The following is a 14,987-nucleotide window of genomic DNA, read 5'->3' as shown; positions in this document are numbered from 1 at the left end:
CAGATGTCTCACATCTGGTGACCTGCTGTCAGTGTGGAAAGAGAACGAGGGAGGAAACGAAAACAAAGAGTGCAGCTCGGATTCATCCCAGGAGGAGTTATTTGGAGAATGTAGGGCAGTGGAGAGCAAAACGATTGGTTATTAGAAGCATGGGACAGTACTGTGACGAAGAGATACACATTTAGTGGCACATACACACTCTCACTCCCTGATCTCCTGTTTGGTGTGGTTCATGCTCCTCAGGTATAGGCTGTTAACTAGTACTCTGTACAGAGACACTGTTCTGTTTGAGAGAATTGACCCAGAAATGAAGTAGGGCTCATATGAAACTCTTCAGCTTTAGTTTACACTGCTGGGCAAATCAGATTAGCTGTGTTAAGATTAAAAATTTGTTTGTACAAAACGTGCTGCGTCGGCTGTCACTGTCATAACACGCATGTGAGTATTCCAGCAATCCTCAGAAACAGGCTCTAAGTTCTGATCTCAACTGAAGCAGTCTCTGTCAAACAAGAATATGTACAGTAAAAGACGTGCACTATACTCTGAAGTGTAGTGCACATGTCCACTTGCACATTTTTTCACTACATTCCATCACACCGGATCTCCCTGCTTGCTAATAGTGGGTGTTTCTGTTATGACAAGGTGGGAGGACTTGTGCTAGACTTTTTTTAATGATGTTTATAGATCATTATAAAAAAAAAATGGAAATCAGTCGACTATTCGAGCTAGCAAGTTAGACCCCTTAGCAAGTAAGCTAGGAATTCTGTATCTTAAATTTTGTGTTTCAGCTCTAATAACGGAAACTACATCCAACTCAGCACCTTCCATCCAGATCTCCACTGACAACAGTTGTGCATAAAAGCAGGATAGTTTTTATTACTATAAAACATTATCATGGATTCAGAGAAAAGGGAGAGCCGCTGTTACACTTAGCTGCCCTCTAAAAAGTTTAAGGTTTGACGTTTGTGACTAAACTAAACTGTTTTCACCCGATTGGCTAAACGCAATGCCACACTCATTTGCATAAAGTTCATAAAATTCAAAGTAACCTACTCTAATTCAGATTTCTGCGCATAATTTTGAGCCCCCTTTGATTCATGTTTTTTTTTTTTTTTTTTTTTTAAATGATCTACTCCCCAATTTTAGATAGCATTTGATAGCCTATTGATATTGATAGCTTGCTAGCATAGGCTAGCAAACATCAGTGCCTGCCAGCATCACACTAAAGTGAAATGGAGAATGAGAGCCATCTACCCACCCAGAAAGAACAAGGCCAATTGTGCTCCCTCTGGCTCCTGATGGCAGGCAGCATGGCCCAGGATTCAGTCCAGGACTAGTCCCTGTAGAGAAATACTGCCAATAGAATTAAACTCCCTGCAACAGAAACCCCCCCCCCAGCATTGAGCTGTGGAGCAGTGGATCTGTGTTCTCTGGAATGATGAGTGCTCCATCTAATACTTTTGGGATGAGTTGGGGAGATTTCGGAGGAAATAATGAATGGCCATGTGTCCCAATACTTTTTCCATACAGTGTATTCAGGCATGTAAATGTAAATGTGAATGTGCCTCAAAATCAGATCTACGAAACTGATCAGATTTGCTGTGTGAACAAAGCCTAAGAGTAAGAGGGGTGAAGTTTCTGCATCCTAATGAGCATCGGAATTATCACAAATTAGACACCCCCCCTCCCCCCTCCAAAAAAAGGATGCAACTGTGTCACTTTTAAAGCTATTTATGAATGCAAAGTACCTAAACAGACTCCATACAGTAAGTTAAACCAGCTCTCTGTAATGAAAAATACACAAAATGACATTGCAGCTTGTCCAAACACATACATCCCTGCTTAGTTCTCCTTCAGGCTAAAAACGTCTCAAGCTGAAATGCATCTAATTTTTAATAACACAATGAAATTTGTTTTGCATCAGACCAGATCACGCACAGTGTTAACTGTGTGCACCATCATAGACCTTCAGCCTCTTGCATATTGTTTAAATGGAACCCCAATTAAATTTTCTCTGCCTGAGAAAGGAAAAACATTTCCGAGGGTTTATAAGACATGAGGATCGTAATCATTGCTGCAATTGGACACATTACCTAAACTCCGCTTGCATGAATTGCTGGATCTAAATTCAGCAGCCCAGTGCTGAGGCTCATTAGTAAAGCCGTGGGTCAGTGTAGTGCTGTGAGGTAACCAGATCTGAGCAGAGCCAGGAAAGTGCTGCACTACAGTTGTAAACACAGCGTTGCCCAGGGTGATGTGTGCCCCTGCCCGGGCATGTTTCTGCACACTTCTGTCCCGGCCGTCCTGGCATGTTGCATGCTCATGTCAATAAAACACACACACACTGATGCACCCCTTTAAAAGATGCAGCACAGGCCTGTGTAATGGAGCTGATAAAGTGCTGAGAACTGCTTAAGTGTGTGTGCATTTCATCTCTGCGCCAGTGTGTGTTAATGCGTTGTGCTGACAGTAAATGGAATAATGGTTTCCTATATGTCAGCAGAGTGTTATTCATGGATGGTCAAATCATTTATTTCTCCCATTAAGTTTTAGAGCTGTCTAAATGGTCTCTACTTCAGTTTCTGACCTCCGCGAGCATAATGTTGACTACACAGTGGATTTAGCCTTCAGCTGTTTACTTCATTTCTTAATGGAATCGTTTAGTGGAAAGTCAAACGCATAGAGTTTTCTATTTACCACTTATATGGTCTATCAGACAAGATATATTTGCTGTGTTGTTTTTTTAGTTGTTCACCTGAGCTATGAGGCTGATGTTGCTAACAAACACTAGAAATCAGTAGTGACCCAAAACTGAGATTTCTGTGTCTATAGATTATTATTTATTATGTTTTTATCCATGACTGCAGACACTCGTTACCTCCTATGGTCCAAATGACCATGTCGCTGCATTTTGCACGTCTAACAATTAAAATAAATTTGTATATGATTTTCTTACATTCTCAAAGAGCAAAGGACAGCAAAATGAGAGCTCTGTAGCTAGTTAACTTGCTGACCCTCTGTTAAACATGTTATCAGTAGCCGTGTAGTTGGTTCACAGTAAAGGCACATTGGACAGGCTACCAAAACAGCGAAATAAAGTGAAAACTGTCAGGAATCCATTACCTGGTGATTCGATCAGGTAGTTGTATATGTCCAGATATGACATCTTTGGCCACTAAGTAGGTTTGTTCGTCCACTTTAATGTTTGCAGACTGAAAGGATTCTCCTCAACCCCTGTTTCTTTCATTTTTTTTTCTATATATAACAATGCTGATTGTTGATTGGCAATGACCTGGCATAATTATTTGCCACAGGGTTTGGGCTGCTTGTGAGCTACACCACATTAACAAGCATAAACGGCCTTAATGAAGACCTGGATGGGGTTTAAGCAGGTTGAGAGAATTTTGTAGATGGGCACTTGCAGAAAGGATTTGGGTGACTGTTGACATTATCCTTGTATCTTCAGCACTAAGCTAAAGGAGCAAATTTGAACCCCATTCATGTCTACTTTAAATGACTGCTGATCTGAGATAAGCAGAAGTTTATACATACAGTATGTACATAATTTGATGTTTATACCAAAACTGACTGACTCATGGCTGCTATGACTGTTTCTAGCGAAACAATGAACTGTTGTCCATTTATATAGATAGCTGTGCCATACATTGTCAGAAACTACATAGGTAAGACTGTGTGATGTTAATGAACTCTAGATGGTTTGAGGGAGGGAGTGTGACTTGAGCATGTGGTTTGTGCCATGCTAATGGGAGGGGGGGTAAGAGCATTAGGCCTATAAATGTGCACAGTTAGGTTAGCCTCATAATTCCAGTGCAAAACTTTAGACAATAGCAACATTTATTATTTATTATTTTTGCCAAACTACCACTTGTAGGGGAATTTACAGTGGGGGTGCATAGACAGATATGAGTTATCATCTGTCATTATCTGGCCATGAGAGAGCAATAGAAAATATTGGCTTGTGTTAGCGAGTGTTTGCAATCTGTAATTTGATGTTTAAAGCAGACTTAAAGACCTCTCCCCACTACTCCCACAGAACACATGACCTCATTGGTGCCTTTGTGTTAGAAGCAAATTGTTTAATCACTATCTCTCGCTTTCTCTCTCCCTCTCCTCGTGAAGCTGGATGGGCGTCTGGATGGGCGAGCGGAGGCTCCGGGTGACTCCAGAGAGAGGCTGCTGGAGTTTGGTTTTGATTACTGTTACTGGTCTGTGAACGCAGAGACGCCCAACTATGCCTCGCAAGAAGACGTAAGCTGCATCTCACGCATGTTTACGGGTCTAGCCCGTTAATGTGATGTTGATGTTGTTGACCTTTATTTTAGCCTTGTTAATCTCCTGGGTGGAGGCTGGTGCATGCCAACCAAAGGCTCTTGGTTTGAAAGACCAGTCAAAACGTCTGGGCACAGGTCAAAACAACTGCCCTTCAAAAGAATCCAAACACCCTTCTTTTAATAGTTTCTCAGAGGAGAGGCTATTAGTACTATCAGTCTTAGGGATGTCTGTTCATTACGAACAATGTCTTGAAATGAACAACTTTGTTGTGCCATGTAAACATTAAACATCAAATCAATATATCAGCATATAACTTACATTTTTTGTTTTTCTATAACTTTGTATTTTACCATTTATCATATGTTAACATTTAATAATGCATGAACCACAATAAATGATCCAAAATGTCAATTCTTTGTACAGTATACATACACTATATGTTCAAATGTTTGTGGACACCCCTTCTAATGAATGCATTCAGCTACTGTATGTCAACTCCATTGCTGACACAAATTCACAAATTAACACACACACAGCTTGTCTAGTCCCTCCAGAAAGTATTGCCAATAGAATGGGACCATCTGAAGCAGATAAACATGAAACTATTGGCACCAAGCCTAATGCCAAATGTGGGCTAGAGAGGGAAAAAGCAGAACTGTGTTCTATGGTGCTCCATCCAATACTTTTGAGATGAGTTGGTGAGTTGGGGGTGAGGTGGGGTGTCATCCAACATCCTGACCTCACTAATGCGTTTGTCGCTGAATACATTTAAATCCTCACAGCAGTGTTTCGAAATCTAGTAGAGAGCCTTCCCTGGACAGTAGAGACAGTTACTCCAAAGCAGGATAATGTTAATATCATTGATTTGGGAAGAAACAATGAATGAAAGTCTCAATACTTTTGTCCATATAGCTTTTGATAATTTCATTCAATGTTTTGCAACATTTTTTCATGTATTTCTCATACATCAAATACTGCATAGAATTTCACAGAACAAACCTAAAATAAGTGCTGTCAAATACACATTTTTATCACCACTTATAATAACCAAAGACGCTAACACTGTTTACACTGTTCACACAGTTTCTTAGCCATCTGTTGTATGAACCTCAGCTGCTTGCAAGCTGTACGGTTATAGTCATTGATTGCAGCTAACAAAAGAAATAGCAAAGTAAAAACTGCAGCCTCCACTTTAACAAGAATCCTTGTGCAGACCAAGAGTGAGAGATTGCAGTCGTGGAGGAGGTGGAACCATTGACTGTATACAGTCCTATACAAAAGCTTGGACATCCATGGTTGGCATCCATGGCTGTTCATTTTCTTAAATTAACCTATTGGGGGAAAATAATACATTAGCATATGGCATTTAAAAAGGCTATGACACATTGTATGATTTGCTTTTTCCATAATATGTTAAATTCTGCTACAAGTTTTAAAAATCTGCAGAAAAAGCCATTTTCACTGAGGAAATCAGCAAAACGTGTCATTTTAACAAGTTGAGTGTTCACTCTTGCACTCTGGATATTATGATACACAGTCACTGGATGGACTGTGCAGTCACTGTTGCTCTCACTGGATGTTGGTGATGAAAGTTGGAAGCTGTGTTTTCCCTCTGGGAATCAAATAAGGCAAACATGATTAATCGCAATTAATGGCTCAAAACAACACTTCCTCATGCTTTATTTTTTAAATAATTTTACAGACCTCAATAAAATTCAAGAAAAATGTAGAATGGGCCCTTTAAGCCCAGTTTCAGCTGATTGGATGATTAGATCTGCGTGAGTCCTCTTCCTCTCAGCCTCTCCCTTGTCTTGCCCTTCAGAAAGCTCTTTGTAAGTTAAGCCTGAAAGACAGAGCTGTGGGGGCCCACACACAGCGGATGGCACCAAGCATATTTTTCTGTCTGTCTCTCTGTCTCTCTGTCTCTCTGTCTGTCTGTCTGTCTGTCTCTCTGTCTTTCTCTCTCTCTCTCTATCTCTCTCTCTCTCTCTCTGGTTTGCTCAGTTCTGCCAAGTCAGATCCTCCAACAGAGACCTAAATCTCACATTCCTCTTGCGACCTACGGCTCGGTCAGCAGCAAAGACTGACCTCTTTGTGGAGTCTTGTAGGAGGGAGGAGGATCTGACCCAGTAAAGCTGAACAACCACTCCAAAATACATTCTGCTTCAAAATCTGCTCCAACATCCTGGAATGGGTCTGTACACAGCAGTAAAAAAATAAAAAAATAAATAATAAAAGATTGCAAAGCCATCAAAGTCTGCATGGTGGTATTTTTAGGTTTTAGTGTCTTCATTTGTGCTTTTGTACAGTGATGGTGGAAAGCTAATTGCTTTCAGCTTTGAGTTATGGAAGTGTTTATTCCAGAAGAACATCCTGCCTGGTACTACTGAAGGTTTTAAATCTCTCAGTCCAGTTAACTTCAGCTGTTTTTTTTTCCCACATGGTTCTTTGAGCGATGCCATAAAACTACCACCTTTATTCCATTAAGAGCCATTTTTATAATAGATGTATGTGAGAGTGAAGAACTTTTACATTGATAAAGACTCTACCGAGTGACACTTATTTAGATCTTCAAAACATGGTTCTTTTTGCAACCAATAGTGGTCCCTCTACAGCATCGCTCAGATAACCATTTGAAGCCCTTTATATTTTATAGTGCAGTATGTTGTTGTTTAGTTGGGTTCGAGAGTGGAGCTGTGAAGTGAGGCTTTGCCAGCAGTAGGACTTGTCTGGGGTCATTCCTCTTCGGGGCAGTTCTCAAAGGCAGAGGGCTTTTCAATATAAAGCCCACACTGGAGGGGAAAGCGGGTGTATAATCCTCTCTCCTGGAATTTGGCCGTCCCGTATATATATATATATATATATATATATATATATATATATATATATATGCAATTTTATTGATTGGATAACCTTTAAAAGGTGTGACCTTTTATTGCTGCCAGTAACTAAAGAATCGTGTCACTTGGTTATTCCTTACTCTTCCTTACTGTGCATATCCATATGAATGGGTATTGGTGTAGTGTGTGTATAATGTAATGATGTTAGCTGTGTTCCTTCCTGTGGAGTTGTTGTGTAGTATGAGAATAATAGCCTACTTACAGATACTCATCTTAAGTAAAGTGGTTCGGTAAAAACTCGTTTATTTTAAAGCTTAGAAATTAGTAAAAAAGTAAAAATTCAGACAAGTATCTTATCGGGATGTTAGATTTTTTTCACCATAGGTATTGAAAAAGAAGCTGTAGTATGGCTCTACTTCTACACATAACCCATTGAAAAAAACTGAAGAATTTTGGCTTAAGGCCAAGTACAATTTAATTCACACTAATTAACACCAATGCGATTTTTTTTTTACTTTGCAATCTGGAACTTTTCTCAGATATTTTAGATGAACATGCTTAGAGACTAAACATGGCGTGTAGCAGCAGCCAAAAACCTATTTTCCCAATGCACGGTGACCTCTGTCTGGAAAAATGAGTGTGCCTAAACACAGTTTAGTGTAGAGTTCAGTGACAAACAATAGGTAATTCTGCTTGAAAAACATAGACTTATCCTGATCCCAACCCAGACAGAAATAAAATAGAAGAGTTCCTGTGAAAAGAAAATTACCCCATGACTTCATGTGAATTGAATCCGATCTGATTAGGGCTTTACGGTTGTTTTGCGGAAAGAAAAACATTTTTTGCAACGTTTGCTCTTGGCATGGCAAAAGTGCAGTCCAACACACATGACTTTAGACGTACAGAATTTAAATGCAACCCAATATGTAACTTCACATTTTATCCTTCATTATAGCAGTTTAAAAGTAATAGCTCATGTAGGAGTGTTCAAATTCAGTACTGTTGATAAATCTACTGTTGATGAATCTACAGCAGCTTCATTGCCAACTGCATACCAAAGAGAAAGAAAAGAGCCAACAAGACAACTTTAATTGTCCATTATTTAATTATTTACAAATACAGCTCCTCATGCTAAACACTTATTAATGTTCATATCTAACACTGTTTACTGTATTTTGAACATTTGTTGCCTGTATACATTTTGTGAAAGCGTGAAGTTTCCCTGTTCAATGTAATTCTCCATGGAGCTTCACAACACCAGCCTGCAGGCTGTGGAAGACATTCGCCCTCATAACAAGAGCTCTTGCACATAGATGTGTTTTACCAGCCGTGGAGGAGGAGCAAGAGAGAGTATTTTACTACATTTGTTCTCCCAATCATTTATTTCCATATAGCACAGCTCTAGAGGCCATTTACTGGGAACAGAAGGTCTATATCCATTCAGCTCTGCAGTGAGAAGGGTATGGGGGTTCAGGGGCGTGGACTGTGCCTTGGAGCTGGGTAGATAAAGAGTAATGGAAGCCAGCTGTTGTGCTGATGTGGGCAGTGCCTGTCCCTGTCTTAGAGCTTTGCATTTTGGGCAGTCCTGTATTTAAGAGTTTCCAGAATCTCGTCCATTCCTGTGCAAATTTCTCCACACTTTTGCAGATGTGTGCACATTAAGCAGAGGTATGCAGACGTCTGATGTAAAATGAGTCCATCAGTTAGGCTGGGAAACAAAGCACAGAGTGAAGGACTGTATGGGGGCGGGGATGAGGGTTTTGGTGGGGCTGGGGGGCTGTTGGAGTCTCCAGGCCTTCTCTAGCCAAAAGGCACAGCTGCTTGAGTGAATGATTTTTCACAGTCAGATTGCACCGCCTGGACGTCACTGGAGAAGAGCCGGCACACAATGCTGGTTTTCTTTTCCAAGTGAAGTCACTCTCTTACTCTCTCACTCTCTCTCTGTCCATCTCCTCCCTCTTGTCTTTTGGATTCGCTGAGGGGCTTGATTATGCTCTTGGTATTTCTGGGTCTGTGTGTCAGTGTGGTGCGCTAGACCCAGAAAAGAATAGCCATACTGTGCGGGTGCGAGTTTTTCTTCAAGCGCTGTCGTCACTGCGCACGCTCTGGTCAGCGGTTTCACAGGGTGACATTCAATTGACATAACTGGCAAACGGTCCTGTGCTGAAGAATAACCTCTGGAGGACAAATGCAAATTGTAGAGCACTGCAGTAGTAAACAGAAGATCCAGTATAGTAGTAATCATGCTAAATACACTAACCCAGGCCAATAATGTGGGGAACTGCAGCGGTTTTGGACAGCATTTCAGTGTGTATCGCTGCAGCTCCAGAGTTTTCCCTTGTGTATGCCCTAGTGTTGCACTGTATTATGCCTCCGCCATGGAGCTTTAAATCACCCTGCAAGCTGTGGAAGTCATTTACCGTTATAAGAGCTGCTGCACATGGGTGATTTTTACCAGCCATGTAGGAGGAGCCGCAAGAGAGAGAGCCTCAGTGGGCTTTCTTTCCATTTCCTTTAGGGGTCCAAGCACCAAAGGGTCTGGAACCCTGTTGTTTTTATTAGAATTTGTAGTTCTTGCCTTTTAGTCTTGCCTTGGTTTTGATGACCACTTGCTGCAGCAACAGTTTGTGGCTCAGAACCCTTAGTGAAGTACCTCCGGATCCCCTTGAAATTAGCACTACAGTCCTGTCTAGCTGTGCAGCACTAGACTGGACTGAAATCCCTCTCCACCATGCAAATCTGACCTACAAAATTCTGCGAAAGTATGACCGATGAGAGGCAAGTTGAGTGCCTGCCAATAAACTCCCTTTCTCAGTCGCTCGCTCCCACACATGCTTCCCCCAGCTCTATTTGCGTATCCCCTTTGCTCCTGTTTTGCTGGCTCGCATGAAGATATAAACAGGATCTAGACTCGGGCTTTAGATTGAAACTAAGCCAAAAACAATAAAACACAACATTAGATCTACACAGAGAAAGATGTTTTAGTGACCCACTTAATATCCTGGTGCAATTGCATGACTTCCCATTTGTCAGTACTTGTCTTCTTCATTTCATGGTGCTTGTATTGTCTGTCAGCTATTCGGTGGAACTTTCCAGGATTGACCTAGTTGGTCAAAGCCACTGTGGCCGCTAAGAAGCTATGTGCATGTTCTGAACAAGATTACACAGGTTTTCGCCACAATCTCAGTTCTAATCTGCTAGTACACTGTTTCCTTGTTTTAACAGCTTAAATAGGGGTTCCTAAATGGATCTAGGATCTAGGAAAAGTTTTAAGAAAAGAAACGTTCACTGATATAGAACTTTCGCATCATGCAGAGGTTATTTAAGATTTAGAAAAGCTGTTCACACTCATACTCTCCTTTACTCTCCTTTTTTATTATTATTATTTTCAAGAACCATCCACGGGTGGAGTATCCCTGTCCTGCATTTTCATTCCAAAACACAATTAAACTAAATTACTATTTAACAAGTTAGGAAGTACTGATGATATCCACAAAATATTCGGAGAAGCATGTTGTGATATAATTTATATGTTGTTTGCTATTTGGTATTGCAGTATTGGCTTTGCAATACTCGTAAAAGGCTAAAATAAAAAATGCATTCCATAATAATAGTAATAATAACAATAATAATAAATCATGTTCTGTTTACACTTTGTCACTTCATGCCTCTTTGGTATCAGGAGTATATCTGGATAAGTCAAGCTATGTAAAAATGCACCTGTAGTTTTCTGTGGTGTTCGAATGACTTTTAGGCATTCACTATTACCCAAAGAATACCCTGTATGTTCAATTTATCTCATATATTTAACTTTTCACAATGTGTAGCAATCATGTGTAGCAATGATCGGAGTATTTTGAGTTGATGACAGGATCCAACATAAATGTTTGGACAGTGCCACAGTGCATTTGAAATGAAGCAATCAAGACTTTTAGCAGGTGAACAGGTGTCTGAGTTAGTGTGTTAAAAAAAAAACTGTAATTCCTAAAGTAGCATTTTTAAAGCCATTAAACCCACATAGCTGAAAGTCTGCACTTCAATCACATGTTGAGTGCTTCATCTACAGAGATCTCTGCTTGATCTACCGAGACACAAATTACAAAAAACATGTCTCGGTAACTGTGCCCAAATACTTAAGGACTCAGTTGCATCTGTTGATGCAGATATGCATGCATTTATAAAAAAGGGGGGGGGTCCACTTGGATTAGCGTTACAATGAAAACTCTTTATTTGTAGAGCATTACAAATGCAGTAAAATGGGTAAAATACAAATGTTTTATCTCAGTAGTCCAGTGTCACCCAAACAGTTTGCTCTTCTGCAAGTCAGTAAATACATTAAATACCAGTTTGAAATATTGATTATATCTAAACTTCTGTCAAATGATATTTTAATATATATATATATATATATATTTTTTTTTTATAATAACATTATGACCATCGTTAGTAAATGCATAATCACAATATAGAATTTTGCTTATTCTGTGCTGCTCTATATAGTGAAGCTGTAGAAAAATGAGTCACATGTCCCCTTTCTCAAAGAGTAAGGTGGAGCCATCCTATGGGGCTGTGGTTGGGCACTGGTGCTTGCCTTGGATAGGCTTCAGTTATTTTGCTGGAAAGACCCTGGAGTAATAAGGAGTTTCCCAGGGCCTGCTGTAGAGCCAGTCTCTTCTATGTACTAAACCACAGGCACTGATTACAGGCCTTTGCCTAAAGTGGACCATTACGCACATCCAGCAGCTACTTAATAAGAGTTTACTCTCTCCTTTGCAGTAGTCTTCCTTTACTTCTTTGGCTTTCACTCTTATGCGCCCATATTATCAGCAAGCACTCCACTAGATTCAGCCTGTTCGGTCTGAAATGCAGTGCAGCTGTTTTACTGGCACACGTAAACACTGCTGATCTCTTTGGCGTTTGTTATGGAAAGACGTCGTTTCCCTTCATCTATTTGACCATCTGACCTTGTAATTTGTATTGACCCACTTCTTGGATGCACCCTATTCTGACGAACCTTTCCTCAGCAGAGCCTGCTCTCTGGATTAAAGCCCCTGGCTCACACACTTCCTCTGCTTGAATGCATTCTATATTCTGCCTTCCCCTCACTTTGGAAGCCTGTGTGTGTTTGTTTGTTCTGGTTGGGACAAGTAAAAGTAAGAAAACTAAGGCCGTATATGTGTGTGCCCTATTATTTTCTGTTGGATTTCCTTTAGGAGCTTGCACACTGGCTCTGAGGACCGTGGCCTTCCTGTTGATGGCAGTGTTTAGTCTTCCGGGGCTTGTTTTCAGATGCTGTGCTGCCTCCATGTTGGCTGCATTTACTGCCACCCTGGAACACCATTCACTCTTTACTGCTATGTGGCTGTCTCGTGCTTTGTTTTGCCAGCTCTTTACAGAGCCTGGAAAGTAGGTTGGTTCATGAGAGCCTATTGTTGGACCAGGGCGATCTAAGTGGATATCAATCCTACTACGCACAATGGAGGCTGCTGTTACCATGCAGTAATTTCCAAATTAATAGAGTGTAATAACGATGTGGGACAATGGCAGGAATACCACGGTCTGGATGGTAATAGCTATGCAGAACATTTAAGCAAGCTCATTTGAGTATTGCATACGGCCTCAGCTTTACTGTTAAGTAAGTATAAAGTGAGGTTTACGTGAAATTGCCCATTAACAAATCCAGATCATCAAGACATAGGTATTTGATTACTCTCAGATGCCAGTATTTAAACCGAACAGTTGTACCATCAACACCACTGACAGGCAAAGTGAAAAACATCATTGATTATCTACAGTGGCATCTGTTCAGGAGGTGGGATGCATAAGGCAGCCAGTGAACAGTGAGTTCTTGAAACTGTTCAAAGCAGGAAGTAATCAGTAAGCATAAGAATCTGAGCCAATTTGACAAGGGCCAGAACATCACCAAAACATCAGCCAGGTCTGTGTGGAGTTTTCCTGGTATGCAATGGTCAGTACCTACCACAAGTGGTTCAAGAAAGGGGAACCACCTGTGAAGCAGGGAGAGGGTGATGGGCACCTAAGGCTCACTGAAGTGATCCATGGAAGCCTCACCTCACAAGTTACAGGACTTAAAGGATCTGCAGCTAACGTCCTGGTGCCACATACCACAGGGTACCTTCAGAGGTCTTGTGGAGTCCATTCCTCGAATGGTCAGAATTGCTGTGGTGGCACAAGGGGGACCTACTCAGTATTAGGCAGGTGGTGTTAATGTTATGGCTGTATCTATGAATATATTTGGTATGTTCCATCAGGGGATGATGGTCAATATAAACTAGGTTTCTCTGGCAAAAGCATTTGACACATCACTCACTGAGGAGAAACGATCTTGTGTAGAAGTCAACAAGTTCCTGTCAGCATCCAGTCTGTTAGTTTTCTTAGCTTATTAGCTCATGTGAAGGTTTTAGTCTCTGTTACTTAACTGAAATTAACTTATACAACTTAGGGATAGGGTTTGCACTCATATATTCTTCTGCATGATGCTGGGTTTTTCTTTTTGCCCACTGCTCTACATTCCCTTTGGTCTGAAGTTGAATTAGTTTATTTATCAATTCATATATTTTTTTCTTTGTGATTAACCACATATCCATTCCTTAACTCTCATGGACACTCAAATATCAACATTAGTTGGATTGCACGTCCCCTGTCTGAAGCTTCTTTAGATTTTTACCAGAGCTTTAGGTGAACAATGGAAACCGTAATGGAAGCCCATGTCCTACTAGTTGGCACTGTGCATGGATGGCTACTTAAGCCATGTAAAAAATGTTAACAATCCCAAGAGACTGGCTTATGCGGTTTCTGACACTGGGTGACATTTATATTACATTAACATTCATGGCATTCAGCTGACGCTCTTATCCAGAGCAACTTACAAGGTTACTCGTATTACAGAGGTGGGCCAATGTAGTGTTAGGAGTCTTGCCCAAGGACTCTTATTGGTGTAAAGCAGCGTAGCCACCCATACCGGAAATCGGACCCCAGTCTCCCACATAGTGTGGTAGCTCAGTGGCAGGTAGTGGTATTATCTATTGCGTCACACTAACCACAGGTGACCTGCAGGTGACCAGCAGGTGACCTGCTGTTATCTATACAAAGTATGTGACACTGAGAGAACAGAGAAAACAGTAGTAGCAGCAGTCTTGACGCTTTGAATTATATCTGTAATTTTGCCTACTTCATAAATAGTATAAAACAGTATGTCACAAACACATCTAGCTAAGATCACATATCTCGCCGCATGGTTTGATGCAATATATATATATATATATATATATATATATATATATATATATATATATATATATATATATATATATAGTTATATTAGCCTTGGAGCTCCAGTGCCAATCTAAAAGAAAAGGGAAGAAACTTCAGGCAATAAAAATGTCTTGGCTCATCAACTACATACAGAAAATTGTGTACATATGATGTTTTTGCACTTCTGTATGTGAGACTATAATAAATTGCAGAAGTGTGGGTTGGATTCACAGAAAGAGGGAAATGGAGTTCTTTTTTCTCTGTTGTGTGATGGGAACACCCCTTGTGTAACCCAAGCTCAGTGGAGTGTGATTAAGGACAGGCTGCTGTAACAAGCCCCTCACTGCTTCTTTAAGGCAGAGGAGTCAAGCGCATGCTGATTATACACGAAGAAGACCAGCGCTCTTTGTGAGGCTGCTGGCAGTCTGCTCTCTGTCTGTGCAGACGACTTGCCAATTAGCCCCCCATTCAGAAAGTTCACTGAGGGGGACCGAATCTGTTGGAACACGAGACTTGCAGCTCAAATCAAGATACAGCCAAACTACAGCACTTTCTAATAGCTTCAGAATGGCTCCCGTT

The 14,987-nt window shown here is 40.7% G+C and overlaps 1 protein-coding gene across 3 annotated transcripts in view; it reads left to right on the top strand.

Annotated features, from left to right (window-relative positions):
* Positions 1-14,987, top strand: part of stard9 (StAR-related lipid transfer (START) domain containing 9) — a 48,495-nt gene that overhangs the window by 5,896 nt on the left and 27,612 nt on the right. For all 3 annotated transcript variants that reach the window (XM_072689580.1, XM_072689579.1, XM_072689581.1), the window contains exon 3: positions 4,141-4,269. In XM_072689580.1, coding sequence (XP_072545681.1) covers positions 4,141-4,269 — 129 coding nt within the window. The remainder of the gene's footprint in view (positions 1-4,140; positions 4,270-14,987) is intronic.

Source organism: Salminus brasiliensis, chromosome 10 (genome assembly GCF_030463535.1).
Source record: "Salminus brasiliensis chromosome 10, fSalBra1.hap2, whole genome shotgun sequence".
Lineage (NCBI taxonomy): Eukaryota > Metazoa > Chordata > Actinopteri > Characiformes > Bryconidae > Salminus > Salminus brasiliensis.
Note: the sequence above shows the minus strand (reverse complement) of the source record. Positions and strands in the feature narration are given on the sequence as shown.